Here is a 15479-nt window from a genome sequence, read left to right on the forward strand (position 1 = left end):
GAGCCAGAGGGGGCGTGGCCGGGGGGAGGAGCCAGAGGGGGTGGGGCCGGAGGGGAGGAGCCAGAGGGGCTGGATCAGAGGGGAGGAGCCAGAGGGGGCGGGGCCTGAGGGGCGGGGCCTGAGGGGAGGAGCCAGAGGGGCTGGATCAGAGGGGAGAAGCCCAAGGGGGCGTGGCCGGGGGGAGGAGCCAGAGGGGGTGGGATCAGAGGGGAGGAGCCAACGTGGGCGTGGCCGGGGGAGGAGCCAACGTGGGCGTGGCCAATGCACCACAGTTCCCACCACCATGCCTGAAGCATGAAGGTTTAACGGTGAAACCAGCTTCACTCGGCTGTTTTCTTTACATTCAGAGGTCAAAGGTCACACAGTTTGCTTCTAGAGCCAGAAAATGAATCTTTACAGAAACACTTAGAGCCTTTTTATTGGGCTGTAAACATAATTAAACCACAGAATCAAAGCGTCTACAACAGGAAGTCGCTACCATATATAGACGTTGGCCTATATGAGTTTATTCATGTAAATACTTTCCTTTTCTTTAGTCAAATCATATTAAAGTTTTATGTTTCACTTCAACTAGAATCACCAAAGTTATTTCTATTTGCTAAAAGCCTCAGTTTCCTAAACTTCGAGAAATTCAGTTTTTATGATTATAATGCGGAAAAAATGAATCTGATTTAATTAACCTGTAATTTAAACATCAGGTTCTGGTAAAGAGTCGCGTTTTAGACCAGCTGCGTTTTAACTGACTGTTTATTTCTGTGTGTGTGTGTGTGTGTGTGTGTGTGTGTGTGTGTGTGTGTGTGTGTGTGTGTGTGTGTGTGTGCAGATCTGCTCTGATTAAAGCCGGTCGATACTTCCTGTTCCTGTTTGAGGTCGGCGGGCGTTTTGTGGCGATACCTGTCCGTCCGTCCGTCGGGTCTGGAGTCCGTCCAGGTAAATCTGGTCACCGGGATTCCTGGCCGTTTTCGGCAGCAGCGATTAAACCGCCTGAGTGACTGACGACGTGTGGGCCTAAAAGCTCTGAGACACGTTTCCTCCGCGCTGCCAGCTTCTGTTTTCATTTTAATGAAGCGTAATTTAAAAAATCCTCTACATTTTATTTATCGCTACAGCATTTAATATCAGCAGAGGAGGAATTTATTATGTCCACATCGTCTCTACCAGCTCAGTTCAGAGACGAGACGGATTAGAAAAATTATCTGGTTAATCTGAGCAAATATAAACAATAATCTGAACTAAATCAGCTGGCAGAAAACAGAAATACTGATTTAATTTAACACCAACGCGACGAATCTGACATTTATTTGATGGAAATAACTAATATTCAAACAAAGGATCCAGTTTTGTGTCGACTGATTCCTAAACAGAGCTGAGTGTTCATCATTCATCCAGGAAAATTTATCGCCATAAGAATTTTGATTTAAAAAAAAATCTCACTAAAATGTTAATTTTACCATTTTTCCTTTTTTTTGCATGAGAGAATCAATAAATGTCAGTAAATTTGAAAGTATAACCACATGAAGTGTCTTTTCAACACCAGCATTTATGTTTGTGGCAATTACATGAAAATGTCAACACTTTCATTTTTAGCTACGTCTTTTATATTTTTATAAGTCCAGAGAGGAACCTTTGTCTCCGCTGCACGTTTCTGGTGCCCCGTAAATCTGATGCACATCCGCTAACAACAAGCAGGGAAACAGAGCTGCTGCTTTCAGCTCCTGCACCATCTGGTGGAAAACACTGGGGTTGTGCTACAAGGAGCTAGCCTAGCAGTGAAGCTACGCTAGCCTCAAATAGCATCTAGATGCTAACATGTAGCTCAAACCACCCAAACCCTCTGAGCAACCTGTTCCCCTCCTGGCCTGTGGGGGCGCTCACATACGAATTGAAGCCGAACCAGAGGTCAGAGGTCGATCATGGGGCCACACCTCCCGTTTCTGCATCCTGAAATAAAAACCTTCCTCCTGCAGAACGAGCCGGTGGCTTGGCTCCAGCTGCAGCCGCCCGGCCTGCTGAGCTGTTAATGTTCGGGGGGAGAAAATAGATTTGTTTGCAGCCATAATTGAGCTTTTAATGGGATAAGTCAGTGTGCTGGTGTTTCAGCAGCAAGTGCTTTTAGAGAAAGTAGCTTCATTATTCTGCTGATTAATGGAGGAAATGCTCTTACATCACCATCTATTCGCTGCCATGTAAAGGCGGCGCTAATCGCTGGACTGGGAGCGAAACAAGTGAGTTTATCTGAAATTACAAGTCAGCAGAGACGTTTGTGGTCAGTGGAGATTAGAGTCGGAATCTGTTTCCCGCCTCGGTTCTGCATGTTTGGGCTCAAAACCAGGACATTTACCAGGGAGTCAAATCTGTGAAATGTCCCTTTAATCGTCTAATTATGACCCCCGTTCTCTTTAAACTCCAACAAACACAGAGCAGGCCCAGCCTGCCTGACCTCTGACCCCCGGCAGAGTGAAGGATATGAATGGACCAGGATCCGGATGGCGAGCCGGCGGACGGGGTGGAACGGGCTGAAGGTGTAGAGCGCCGCCGTGGCGCTGAAGCGGAAGATGGCCTTCCCTTTGTTCAGCACTATGAACGTCTGCAGAGACACAAACGGCAAAAACCACGTCTGCACACTGCAAAAAATGATCCAACCCGTTTAAAACAAACAAGCAGCTCCTGCTGGTTTCATGATGGACGTCAGGATTTTCATATGGACTCATTCATTAGAACAATATTTACATACTGATGTAATAAGCAGTGCAGGTTTTAGCTGCTTTGAATTTCAAGAGCAGAGTTACGGAAGCCTTTCGCTGCCAAAACCTGGGAATAAATGGAGGATCTTATTGTGAAAAGCTTAGACGTGTGGACAGGACGCTACCCTCCGGTCCCTGAAGTAGTAGGGGTCGATGTCCTCCAGGGGGACGCCCACCAGGTGAGACGGGATGTCGGCAAAGATCCGGGGCAGCTGCTTCCCCGCCTCCAGGTCGGGCCGGGGCCGGGGCAGCTCCACGTCGCCCAGGTCCTTACAGACAGAACAACATTCATCATTACGCCGTTTCGGCTGGTTCAGTGAGCGAACAGGAACTTCCTGTTTTGGAGTGGAACTGATTTATTTGCTCAGATCTGATCTGAGCGGCCCGGTTCAGATCTACTCGCCCCAAAAACCCTCTGGATGTGGAACCAACTCAGACGTCGCATTTTATCCGACTCTTACGTTACTGATGCGTCACAATAATAAAACAGCCAAACTGGACATAAACAACGGCTCGTCTGGTGACGATGCTCTGAGATGAAATCCATCCACAGACGGCGGCGGCGGCGGCCATCTTTACGCTTTCCGACCCCAAAGCGAGTCACACAGAAGTCGCATTTAATGAAATGTAAGAAATAAGACACAAAAAACTAAATTAAAAGAAAAATTAAATCGCATTTCAACTCTGAATTGAGCGCTAACGTAGCATCAGTTAGCTTAGCATCGCGATTTGACCCAACAAAACAAAAATCCTCCTGGGTTTTAATCTGAGCGAAGTTGGACGTCAATCACCAATCAATTTGGTGTCAATCAACTCAAATGTGATTTTGCTGCAAACATTTTCATTTGTGCTGCTTTTGATGACGACCTCTGACCTCTGGAAACGTTTTTAATGCTATTTGGCACAAACAAAAACTTTTGCTGCCCAAATGTTTGACACCAACTGGATCAGACCTGAAGCTTCACTCAGGAACTAAAACGTTTCAGTTTTACACAAAAACTTCAGATTTCAGTGGAAAACATGAACATGTTTAACTTCAGAGTTAAATTTGTTCATGTTCAACGGATGCTAGCCAACAATGAAGGCTAACCTGGGTTAGCCGACAACCCGTTAAGGAGGTAAACTGGGTAGTGTTCCCAGGCGGGCGCCGGCCCAGGCGGGCGCCAGGCGGGTGCATACGTACCTCCTGGTACTGCTTTTTGCGTCGGGCCTCCTCCTGGGCGATGCGCTGTTCGATGGCCGCCAGGGAGTCCGGCGTGAAGCGCTTAAAGCTCTCTGGTCCCATTGGAAACACACAGCCAGCCATCTTCTCATCCTGATCCTGCTGCTGACTGGCCCGGTGTACCAGCTGCAGACACACAGACCACACGCTCATTTCTCACCGTCATTCTGCTGCACCAGCCTCTAAACTGCCTCAAACAGAAACAAAGACTGTCTTCATGTTTTCATGCCTTTGCTCCAGAAACCAGCCTCCTCCTGTAATCGGGTGTCAGACTGTTCAGACACCTGTTGAGAATATTTGGGATCGTTAAATCATGAGATGAGGAGCGTTTGATTCGAGGACCTGCAGAGTGAGGATGATGTGGCGGTTTGATTACGTCCTCTGAGACGGCGACCTGCCGCTCAGGACGACCCACAGCATCATTAGAGCCGCACTCCAACAGCCAGCAATCAGCCTGAGAAACTCATCTACCTCCTCCTGACGCCGCTTACTGCACGCTCTGGGTTCCCTGAACCATCCGTTGGTCTTTGCTCCAGTTTCAACAGGAGATCCCATAAAAGCAACAACTGTCTGCTGAATGTTACAGTCAATAATCTGCAGCTTGGTCTGTTTTAAGGTGCCGTCGACTGTCAGGGAATCAAACAATTAGGTTTAACTTTCTAATAAGTACATACTGTGTAGTAATTACATGTCAAAATATCTGTCAGGGGAACAAATGAAGCCTGAATATAACATGCTAACACTAAAGGAATGTTGATGCTACTTTCTGGGTTACATATTTTCTCAGATTAGCATCAAAGATTAGCAAACAGATCTTCAAAAAGCATTTTTATTCATTATTTAGTCATTATTATTTATTAAACCAGATAAAGGCTGATGCCATTACAAGCTTCTAACAACATTCTCCAGCAGCTGCTCACTTGCTTTAAACATTTAGCTGTTATCATGTAGCAGCTAAATTAGCGTCAAACCTGTGACTGCTGTTTTAGCCGCTGTCATTTGGCTACTATAATATCTGCTAACATGTGGAAAATATATTCCCTGCTCACCTCCATCAACAGCATTAGCTGCCAACCTGTCACCCCTACAGCTGCTAACCCATTAGCTGCTAATGTAGCAACTATGATAGCTGCTAACTTATAAAATCTATAAAAGTTAGATGCTCTTATAGATGCTAACCTTTAGCAAATATGCTAAAGGCTACAATAGTAGCTGCTAGCTTATAAGAATCCATTTTAAGCTTGAAAACAAACTCCAGTCCCAACTGTGGTTTGTTTCTTATTATTCAGTAATTTTAAGCTAACTAGGTTAGCGTAGCATAGAGAACCTCACAGGATGTGATGATGCAGCTTTCAGGACAGACAGAGTAAAATTACCGCCGATGTTTCATGATCCGTCTCCACACTGAACTCTGACAGGCTCTTTACTTTTTGACTAACAATTAGCTAAAGCTGCTTCTATCCTAGATGGATGTTTTTTATTGTTATTGTGCTGCTAGCTAGTTGCTAGTTTCTTATCAAGAAGTATCAGTAAATTAGTTTAATTAATAACCAAATGATAGTTTTGTTTAAGCAGCAGCAATAGGATGTACATATTTTTCAGTGCGAATGAAACATAATTCCTGTTTTTAATACTATATCAGACTGATTGACCTGATAAATCAGTGATTTAGCTACAGCAGCTGAAGGAACCACAGACCCTCGTTTGGCTCCCTGTTCATCTGCCCAACATTCAGAAAGTAATAATCTGTTAACTTTTACTGGTTCATTTAGAAATCCCAGTGGACAGTAGTGGTTTACCGCAGCCAAGCAGAAGAAAGCGAAGCCGCTAGCAGCTAATGCTGTTAGCTTCAAAAGCCTAGACTGAGAGTGTGTGAGTGTTTAACAGGTGTGTGTCCAGGCCATCTGCTGCGGAGCCTAATCCAATGATTGGACAGGCCTCGTTTTTCAAGCCTTCATGCATTTCTTCTTCACAGCTCTCAAATCTGATTTCTGCAGTGTGTGTTTGTGTCCACATGAAAGGAAAAGTTGGCTCTGGTTCCTGTTCTTATCAAATGCTGTCATCCACTCAGTCTCACACACACACACACACACACACACACACACACACACACACACACACACACACACACACACACACACACACGTCAAGTACAGTAGCTCCTGATGAGCTCCTCAGCCCTGCTTTCCATTCTGCTGCCTCACTTTGTCACGTACTAAAAGCTCAGGACTCATCAGGGAAACGATAAACCTGCTGAAATCATCTACAGCTCGACAGCAGCGGTGAGGCAGTCTGACTGGAAGACACGCCCAATGTTGAACTAACGGCCAAAACATGAATTACGTTTATAAATGTTCTACCAAGTCCAGCCGAAAGCCGGAAAACCAGAGGTTAGCTTGTTTTATGCTCAGTTACCACGGCAACCGCCATCGGCTCCAACGGCTCTCGTTTAACTTTATCTCTTTACATTTCATGCATCTATTCACCGACGAGGCGTGAAAACATGAGGCGGGTTTCCTAGGAAACGGCTGTTCCTTCAGCTAGCCTTACGCGTCGGCCATCTTGGATTTCAGCTCATTGGGTTTGGGTTCAAATTGAGGGGCAGAAACATTCAGAGGTCACGTTTTAATGTCCATCAAGTCACTGAGGCGCATATTCCCCAGCTCACGCTTTCCCAAGATGCATTGCAGGTAATCTGAACGATGGCGGACGAAGCAGGAGTTTCAGATGTTAAATGGACCAATTGTAGCATTCTGCTAGTTCCACGCTGAGAAATGTTAAAGTGTCCATGTCAGAAACTCTGTTTCCTCTCATCGTGTGGAGCAAACTGAATCATGAAACCAAAAACCGAACGCCAGCAGAGCGGCACGGTGGTGGCAGCAGCATGCTGTGGGGTCAGCAGACTGAACCGATATGAATGAAATGGTTTGACTGTAGAACTTCATCTCGGCAGCAGAACCGATCAGAACCTTTAAATGGACCCAGAAAAACAAGAACCACCAATCCGGGAAAAGCTAGACTTTCAAAATAAAACTAAATCCAAAACTAATGGCTTGGATGCGAAAACGATCGCTGAGAAACTCGACTGATAAAAACGAAACAACACGAGATCATGAAGAAGATCAGAAGTACAAGCTTTTATTTTGGTAGTCCACTTCCACTTATTGATACATAACTAATTATCTAACAAGCTAACTATTTAGCTAGTCAGTTAACAAGCTAACTATTTAGCTAGTCAGTTAACAAGCTAACTATTTAGCTAGTCAGATAACAAGCTAACTATTTAGCTAGTTAGCTAAAGATTTAATTGGTAAATTGAATAAAACGACTGCCTTTGTTTCTCCTAAATGAATAAAATGTTTATTTTTTACAGTGTAACTTGCAGACGGGCTCCCACGGATCTGCTCAGCCTCTGAAGGGAAGTTCTGCTGGACCGGTCCGGTCCGTAATGGTTCACATCGTTTCATCTCAACCCGTTCCTCCTCCAGAACCAGGAACTTCCTGGAAGCTCTGGGCTGCATTTTGGAGGCAGCGCAGTTAGGGGGCGCTGCTGCTTCCCTGGCCTATTCAAAGCTTCCCACTGGCTGGAGCTTCAGTCTGACCAATCAGATCATCAGAGCTTCAGTCTGACCAATCAGATCATCAGAGCTTCAGTCTGACCAATCAGATCATCAGAGCTTCAGTCTGACCAATCAGATCATCAGGGACTGAAACGATCTGAATAAAAGCTGACTCAACAAGACAAATCCATCAGTTTTAGCCTGAAATGATGGGGCCCTGACTGGGCCCTGATGGTACCTTGATGGGACCCTGATGGTACACTGATGGTGCCCTGATGGGACCCTGATGGTACACTGATGGGACCCTGATGGTACACTGATGGGACCCTGATGGTACCCTGATGGCGCCCTGATGGGACCCTGATGGTACACTGATGGTACACTGATGGGACCCTGATGGTACACTGATGGCGCCCTGATGGGACCCTGATGGCGCCCTGATGGGACCCTGATGGTACACTGATGGCGCCCTGATGGGACCCTGATGGTACACTGATGGCGCCCTGATGGGACCCTGATGGTACACTGATGGTACACTGATGGCGCCTTGATGGGACCCTGATGGTGCCCTGATGGGACCCTGATGGTACACTGATGGTACACTGATGGCGCCTTGATGGGACCCTGATGGTGCCCTGATGGGACCCTGATGGTGCCCTGATGGGACCCTGATGGTACACTGATGGGACCCTGATGGTACACTGATGGCGCCCTGATGGGACCCTGATGGGACCCTGATGGTACACTGATGGCGCCCTGATGGGACCCTGATGGTACACTGATGGGACCCTGATGGTACACTGATGGCGCCCTGATGGGACCCTGATGGTACACTGATGGGACCCTGATGGTACACTGATGGCGCCCTGATGGGACCCTGATGGTACACTGATGGTGCCCTGATGGGACCCTGATGGTACACTGATGGCGCCTTGATGGGACCCTGATGGTGCCCTGATGGGACCCTGATGGTGCCCTGATGGGACCCTGATGGTACACTGATGGGACCCTGATGGTACACTTATGGTGCCTTGATGGGACCCTGATGGTACACTGATGGGGCCCTGATGGGACCCAGCAGAACATGTATGGACTACGCGGTGCGTTCGAGGTCCCATGTTTCAGTGGGAAAGCGCAGCACCTTCAATCCAATTAGTCTGAGAGGAGAAGGCGCCGCGTTCGGTCAAGGCGCCGCCGACCCGCCGGACATGATTCAGTGAATCCAGGCAGGACGCCAAGCCCGGCTGGCAGAGGACGGAGGGGACCGGGGCGTCGCCATGGCGATGCAGGACGAGATTCCCCCACGTCCGCTGATGTAATGTTCTGCAGCACCGCTGCAGCGTCGCCGCTCCCTCCCCAGCAGCGCCGTCTCTCATCGCATCTCACTGGCTGCTAAGTTTAAAAGCTGCAGAGGCACAAGCTAAAGGAAAACAATGTTTTCCAACATAAATCTGTTACGTCTGTTTGAAAAACCCAAAACGTGTCCATCTAAGCTGCATCAAGGGGCCACAAACCCACCGCAAGGGCCACATATGGCCCCTGAACCGCACTTTGGACCCCAGCTGCTGATCTAAATGACCCGGAGAATCCCAAACAGAACCAATAAAGATCCACACGAAGACGAAGGAAATCCAACAATCTGGTCCCAGGTTCAAAATGGCGGACGGATGGCGGCGCGTCGGGACTGAGGACGGATCTGATGCAGGATTTTCTCTCAGAGAATCACGTCATCAGATAAACGCTTCAATTCTGTGGATTTTCCTTCTGCGGAACAAACTGAGCCGACGAGGAGCTGAAGATGATTTATGGACGAGACGTCTGATTGGTCAGTTAGACGAAAACATCCTGATTTCACTGAATAAGACCAGGATTCTGGTTTCCTCTCTCTCTCCCTGGTTTCCTGTCTCTCTCTCTCCCTGGTTTCCTCTCTCTCTCTCTGTGGTTTCCTGTCTGTCTCTCTCTGGTTTCCTGTCTCTCTCTCTCTGGTTTCCTGTCTCTCTCTCTGGTTTCCTGTCTCTCTCTCTGGTTTCCTGTCTCTCTCTCTGGTTTCCTGTCTCTCTCCCTGGTTTCCTGTCTCTCTCCCTGGTTTCCTGTCTCTCTCTCTGGTTTCTTGTCTCTCTCTCTGGTTTCCTGTCTCTCTCTCTCTGGTTTCCTGTCTCTCTCTCTCCCTGGTTTCCTGTCTCTCTCTCTCTGGTTTCCTGTCTCTCTCTCTCTCTGGTTTCCTGTCTCTCTCTCTCTGGTTTCCTGTCTCTCCCTGGTTTCCTGTCTCTCCCTGGTTTCCTGTCTCTCTCTGGTTTCCTGTCTCTCTCTCTCTGGTTTCCTGTCTCTCCCTGGTTTCCTGTCTCTCCCTGGTTTCCTGTCTCTCTCCCTGGTTTCCTGTCTCTCTCTCTCTCTCTCTGGTTTCCTGTCTCTCTCTCTCTGGTTTCCTGTCTCTCTCTCTCTCTCTCTGGTTTCCTGTCTCTCTCTCCCTGGTTTCCTGTCTCTCTCTCCCTGGTTTCCTGTCTCTCTCTGGTTTCCTGTCTCTCTCTCTCTGGTTTCCTGTCTCTCTCTCTCTGGTTTCCTGTCTCTCTCTCTCCCTGGTTTCCTGTCTCTCCCTGGTTTCCTGTCTCTCCCTCTCTGGTTTCCTGTCTCTCTCTCTCTCCCTGGTTTCCTGTCTCTCTCTGGTTTCCTGTCTCTCTCCCTGGTTTCCTGTCTCTCTCTCTCCCTGGTTTCCTGTCTCTCTCTGGTTTCCTGTCTCTCTCTCTGGTTTCTTGTCTCTCTCTCTGGTTTCCTGTCTCTCTCTCTGGTTTCCTGTCTCTCTCTCTCCCTGGTTTCTTGTCTCTCTCTCTGGTTTCCTGTCTCTCTCCCTGGTTTCCTGTCTCTCTCTCTCCCTTGTTTCCTGTCTCTCTCTGGTTTCCTGTCTCTCTCTCTGGTTTCCTGTCTCTCTCTCTGGTTTCCTGTCTCTCTCTCTCTCTGGTTTCCTGTCTCTCTCCCTGGTTTCCTGTCTCTCTCTCTGGTTTCCTGTCTCTCTCCCTGGTTTCCTGTCTCTCTCCCTGGTTTCCTGTCTCTCTCCCTGGTTTCCTGTCTCTCTCCCTGGTTTCCTGTCTCTCTCTCTGGTTTCCTGTCTCTCCCTGGTTTCCTGTCTCTCTCCCTGGTTTCCTGTCTCTCTCCCTGGTTTCCTGTCTCTCTCTCTCTGGTTTCCTGTCTCTCTCTCTGGTTTCTTGTCTCTCTCTCTGGTTTCCTGTCTCTCTCTCTCCCTGGTTTCCTGTCTCTCTCTCTCCCTGGTTTCTTGTCTCTCTCTCTGGTTTCCTGTCTCTCTCCCTGGTTTCCTGTCTCTCTCTCTGGTTTCCTGTCTCTCTCTCTGGTTTCCTGTCTCTCTCTCTGGTTTCCTGTCTCTCTCTCTCTGGTTTCCTGTCTCTCTCCCTGGTTTCCTGTCTCTCTCTCTCTGGTTTCCTGTCTCTCTCTCTCTCTGGTTTCCTGTCTCTCTCTGGTTTCCTGTCTCTCTCTTGTTTCCTGTCTCTCTCTCCCTGGTTTTCTGTCTCTCCCTGGTTTCCTGTCTCTCTCTCTGGTTTTCTGTCTCTCCCTGGTTTCCTGTCTCTCTCTCTCTGGTTTCCTGTCTCTCTCTCTGGTTTCCTGTCTCTCTCCCTGGTTTCCCGTCTCTCTCTCTGGTTTCCTGTCTCTCTCTCTGGTTTCCTGTGTCTCTCTCTGGTTTCCTGTCTCTCTCTCTCTAGTTTCCTGTCTCTCTCCCTGGTTTCCTGTCTCTCTCCCTGGTTTCCTGTCTCTCTCCCTGGTTTCCTGTCTCTCCCTGGTTCCCTGTCTCTCTCTCTCTCTGGTTTCCTGTCTCTCTCTCTGGTTTCCTGTCTCTCCCTGGTTCCCTGTCTCTCTCTCTCTCTGGTTTCCTGTCTCTCTCTGGTTTCCTGTCTCTCTCTCTGGTTTCCTGTCTCTCCCTGGCTTCCTGTCTCTCTCTCCCTGGTTCCCTGTCTCTCTCTCTCTCTGGTTTCCTGTCTCTCTCTCCCTGGTTTCCTGTCTCTCTCCCTGGTTTCCTGTCTCTCTCTCCCTGGTTTCCTGTCTCTCCCTGGTTCCCTGTCTCTCTCTCTCTCTGGTTTCCTGTCTCTCTCTGGTTTCCTGTCTCTCTCTCTGGTTTCCTGTCTCTCTCTCTCTGGTTTCCTGTCTCTCTCCCTGGTTTCCTGTCTCTCTCCCTGGTTATCTGTCTCTCCCTGGTTCCCTGTCTCTCTCTCTCTCTGGTTTCCTGTCTCTCTCTCTCTGGTTTCCTGTCTCTCTCTCTCTGGTTTCCTGTCTCTCCCTGGTTTCCTGTCTCTCTCTCCCTGGTTTCCTGTCTCTCCCTGGTTCCCTGTCTCTCTCTCTCTCTGGTTTCCTGTCTCTCTCTGGTTTCCTGTCTCTCTCTCTGGTTTCCTGTCTCTCTCTCTCTGGTTTCCTGTCTCTCTCCCTGGTTTCCTGTCTCTCTCTCTGGTTTCCTGTCTCTCTCTCTCTGGTTTCCTGTCTCTCTCTCTGGTTTCCTGTCTCTCTCTCTCTGGTTTCCTGTCTCTCTCCCTGGTTTCCTGTCTCTCTCTCTGGTTTCCTGTCTCTCTCTCTCTGGTTTCCTGTCTCTCTCTCTGGTTTCCTGTCTCTCTCTCTCTGGTTTCCTGTCTCTCTCCCTGGTTTCCTGTCTCTCTCCCTGGTTTTCTGTCTCTCCCTGGTTCCCTGTCTCTCTCTCTCTCTGGTTTCCTGTCTCTCTCTCTCTGGTTTCCTGTCTCTCTCTCTCTGGTTTCCTGTCTCTCTCTGGTTTCCTGTCTCTCTCTGGTTTCCTGTCTCTCTCTGGTTTCCTGTCTCTCTCTCCCTGGTTTCCTGTCTCTCTCCCTGGTTTCCTGTCTCTCTCTGGTTTCCTGTCTCTCTCTGGTTTCCTGTCTCTCTCTCTCTCTGGTTTCCTGTCTCTCTCTCTCTGGTTTCCTGTCTCTCTCTCCCTGGTTTCCTGTCTCTCTCCCTGGTTTCCTGTCTCTCTCTGGTTTCCTGTCTCTCTCTGGTTTCCTGTCTCTCTCTCTCTCTGGTTTCCTGTCTCTCTCTCCCTGGTTTCCTGTCTCTCTCTGGTTTCCTGTCTCTCTCTCCCTGGTTTCCTGTCTCTCTCTGGTTTCCTGTCTCTCTCTCCCTGGTTTCCTGTCTCTCTCTGGTTTCCTGTCTCTCTCTCTGGTTTCCTGTCTCTCTCTGGTTTCCTGTCTCTCCCTGGTTTCCTGTCTCTCCCTGGTTTCCTGTCTCTCCCTGGTTGTGGCTGTGAAGCGGCGTCCTGCGCCGCCGGCCCGTCAGAGCCACTCGGATCAGTCGGTTCTGCTCCCAGCGGGCCTGACGGATCGGGCCTGACTCATTAACTCGGTGAACACTCGGACCTGTGTGACTTCACCCTGCAGACCAGCGCCGGCCGGCGTGCGGCTCTCTGCGCGTTAGCATCAAGGCCGTCCTGCTGCCTCACCTGTCCTGACTCATCGCAGAGAGGAGGCGACTCCAGGAAGCTGATAACTCAGAATATGAAGAAATCAGATCAATTTAATACATTTTTCTAATTTTTCTCCAGTTTCACCTTTAAAATGTGAGTAAAACTGAAGGTTTTCTATCAAACCTTCTTGCTTACAGAGACACGATTAGCCTGATGGATGTCAGCTTCACACTAGCGACTAATGGCGGTGATAGTTTCAGGTCATGTGGATGACCTTTGACCTACATCAAACACAGATGGTTACACAAAGAGGCGACACTGAAGACGAGCGGCGTACCACAGAAACATCTCCAGACCTCAAGCTAACAGCGTAGCAGTGGTTAGCTTCCTGAAGCTAACAGCGTAGCAGTGGTTAGCTTCCTGAAGCTAACAGCGTAGCAGTGGTTAGCTTCCTGACTAGCTAGAGCTACAGTGACAAACACTGTAGTTTCATTTTTAAAGTCATATTTTCATTGTGTTTTTCATTCATTCACTGTTTCAAACTACATATTTAGTTAGCAAGTTAAATATTTAGCTTCAAATAAAATACTTAGCAAGCTAATTATTTAGTTAGCATATTTAATTTTAAATTAATTAGCAGGCTAGCTAGTTATGTAGTATATAAATTAACTTGCCGATAACCAGAGGTGGACTGTCAGCAAACATGATACTGGATTTTGTGAACATCTGTAGAAAATAAATATTTAGTCTGAAGGTAAATATAGAATTTATAAAATAAATATTTAACTTGCTATCAAGATATTTAGTCATCAAGTTAAACATCTGGCTTGCTAACAAAATAGTTAGCTTAAACTAAATATTTAGCTTGATGCGAATGGTTTGAAGCAGGTTGTGACATCATAACGGCCGTACTGGTTCCTGTTCGGTACCAGAACCTTCCCATCCTTATGGGCCACCGTACTGGACGCTTCTAGACTTTCAGAATATTAAACTCCTGGATCGTCATCAGCTAAACTTGCTGTCGGTAAAAACAAACAAAAAAATGTTTGGTCCCATTGGGACACCGTGCGTTTCCATGGCAACCCAGAGAGTCATTTATCCCAGAAAGGTCAAAACACGCAGACAAAAACAAGTCAACACACAGAGAGAGAGCATCCTCATCTCTGTATTAACGGGCTCTATTGTCTCAGCTACAGTCCGGACTGATTGTGTTGGCTGAGGTTATTAGCGCACACACACACACACACACACACACACACACGCGTACAGGAGCTGGCATCAGTTCATGTTCTGGTCAAGGTCGCGTTGCAGATAAAATGCTTTATGGCGTCGTTAGACCCTCCAGGAGGAGGAAAGACGCTTCACGTCCAACAAAAACCTCCAATAACAGCTTGAAAGGACCATCTGAACATTTCCCACCTGAAGAAAACGTTCCGAAAGGAAAACAAACTAGAAACGGGATTCACTTCTGCAGTAGCTGGACGACGGCCCAGAGTCCGACAGCCAGAACCAGAACCTGCAGAACTCATCATATTCTGCAGCTCCGACGTCATAAACTGGGCACCGTGTCCTGGGACGAGCATCAGTGTTATTATTAGCATCAGCCGCTAGCCGCCGCTAGAAACCCTGATGATGAACAACAAATGTTTGATAAAAACAAAACCTGTTAAAAGGGATTTTTTCTGATTTATATGACTTTCAGTTGGATTTAGGTCTGGACTTTGACTAGGCCAGTCCAACTCGTGAATTAAACCATCTTAGATAAACCATCCTATAAGGCTGATTGGTTCAGCAGAACAAACACTGACAAGCTAGCTGTTTGAGCTAAACGCTGTAATAAATGTGAACTTTGACTTTACGATTATAAATTTATTCAGCCTTTTTTTCATAGGAAAAATGTGCTTTTGTTTTAGACGTCAGCCAATCTCAGCCTAACTGACCTCCTTTGTTAGCAAACAGAAACACGTCGAGATGAATAACAGAAAGATATAATGTTTATTCTCTTTTATAAATGTGATTGAATCTTTGTTTTTTATCTATTTTTCCATATTTAAACTCCATGAAATATTTAGTTATCCATTTAAATTGTATGAAAATTGATTAACAAAATTGGATTTTCAGGGAGAAGAGGGCAGCGGGCACCCCAAGGCACCTCTTAGCTTCACCCCTGCATTTACAGAACTTCTTAAATTTTACATTTTTTCAGATTTTTGTGGCTGTTTTTGCATCTTTCCATTCTCCACTTCCCTAAAACTTCTCGTCTTGGTTCCTTTAACAGTTTTTCTTTCCGTTTTCGTCTTAATTTCCTTCCATCTTCACCTCCTCTGTCCTCTGCTCCTTTCAGAACATCATCCACCAGGTCGACTCGGCCCGTTTTCTCCTGGCCGTGTCATTTTGTCGCTGTATTTTTTACCACCTCGGCCGCTGAGGAAACGTGCAGCTGTCCATCTCACAGATTTCTGATAACCCCTGAAGGTGTCGTCGCCCAGGCAGGGACACGACGGCACGCCTGTATTTACTACAGATTTAACTTTAGCTGTTTGCAGCGT

General features: G+C 47.5%; 1 protein-coding gene across 1 annotated transcript in view; it reads right to left on the reverse strand.

Annotated features, from left to right (window-relative positions):
- LOC103456963 (sodium channel protein type 5 subunit alpha-like) overlaps positions 1-15479 on the reverse strand; it is a 167256-nt gene that overhangs the window by 124479 nt on the left and 27298 nt on the right. Inside the window, exons 2-4 of the mRNA XM_081601625.1 lie at positions 3928-4092; positions 2870-3013; positions 2469-2587 (exon numbers count right to left, since the gene is read on the reverse strand). Of these exons, the coding sequence (XP_081457751.1) occupies positions 2469-2587; positions 2870-3013; positions 3928-4050 (386 nt within the window). The 5' untranslated portion in view covers positions 4051-4092. The remainder of the gene's footprint in view (positions 1-2468; positions 2588-2869; positions 3014-3927; positions 4093-15479) is intronic.

The sequence above is a fragment of the Poecilia reticulata genome, chromosome 20, assembly GCF_904066995.2.
Source record: "Poecilia reticulata chromosome 20, P_reticulata-male-v2, whole genome shotgun sequence".
Taxonomy (NCBI): Eukaryota; Metazoa; Chordata; class Actinopteri; order Cyprinodontiformes; family Poeciliidae; genus Poecilia; species Poecilia reticulata.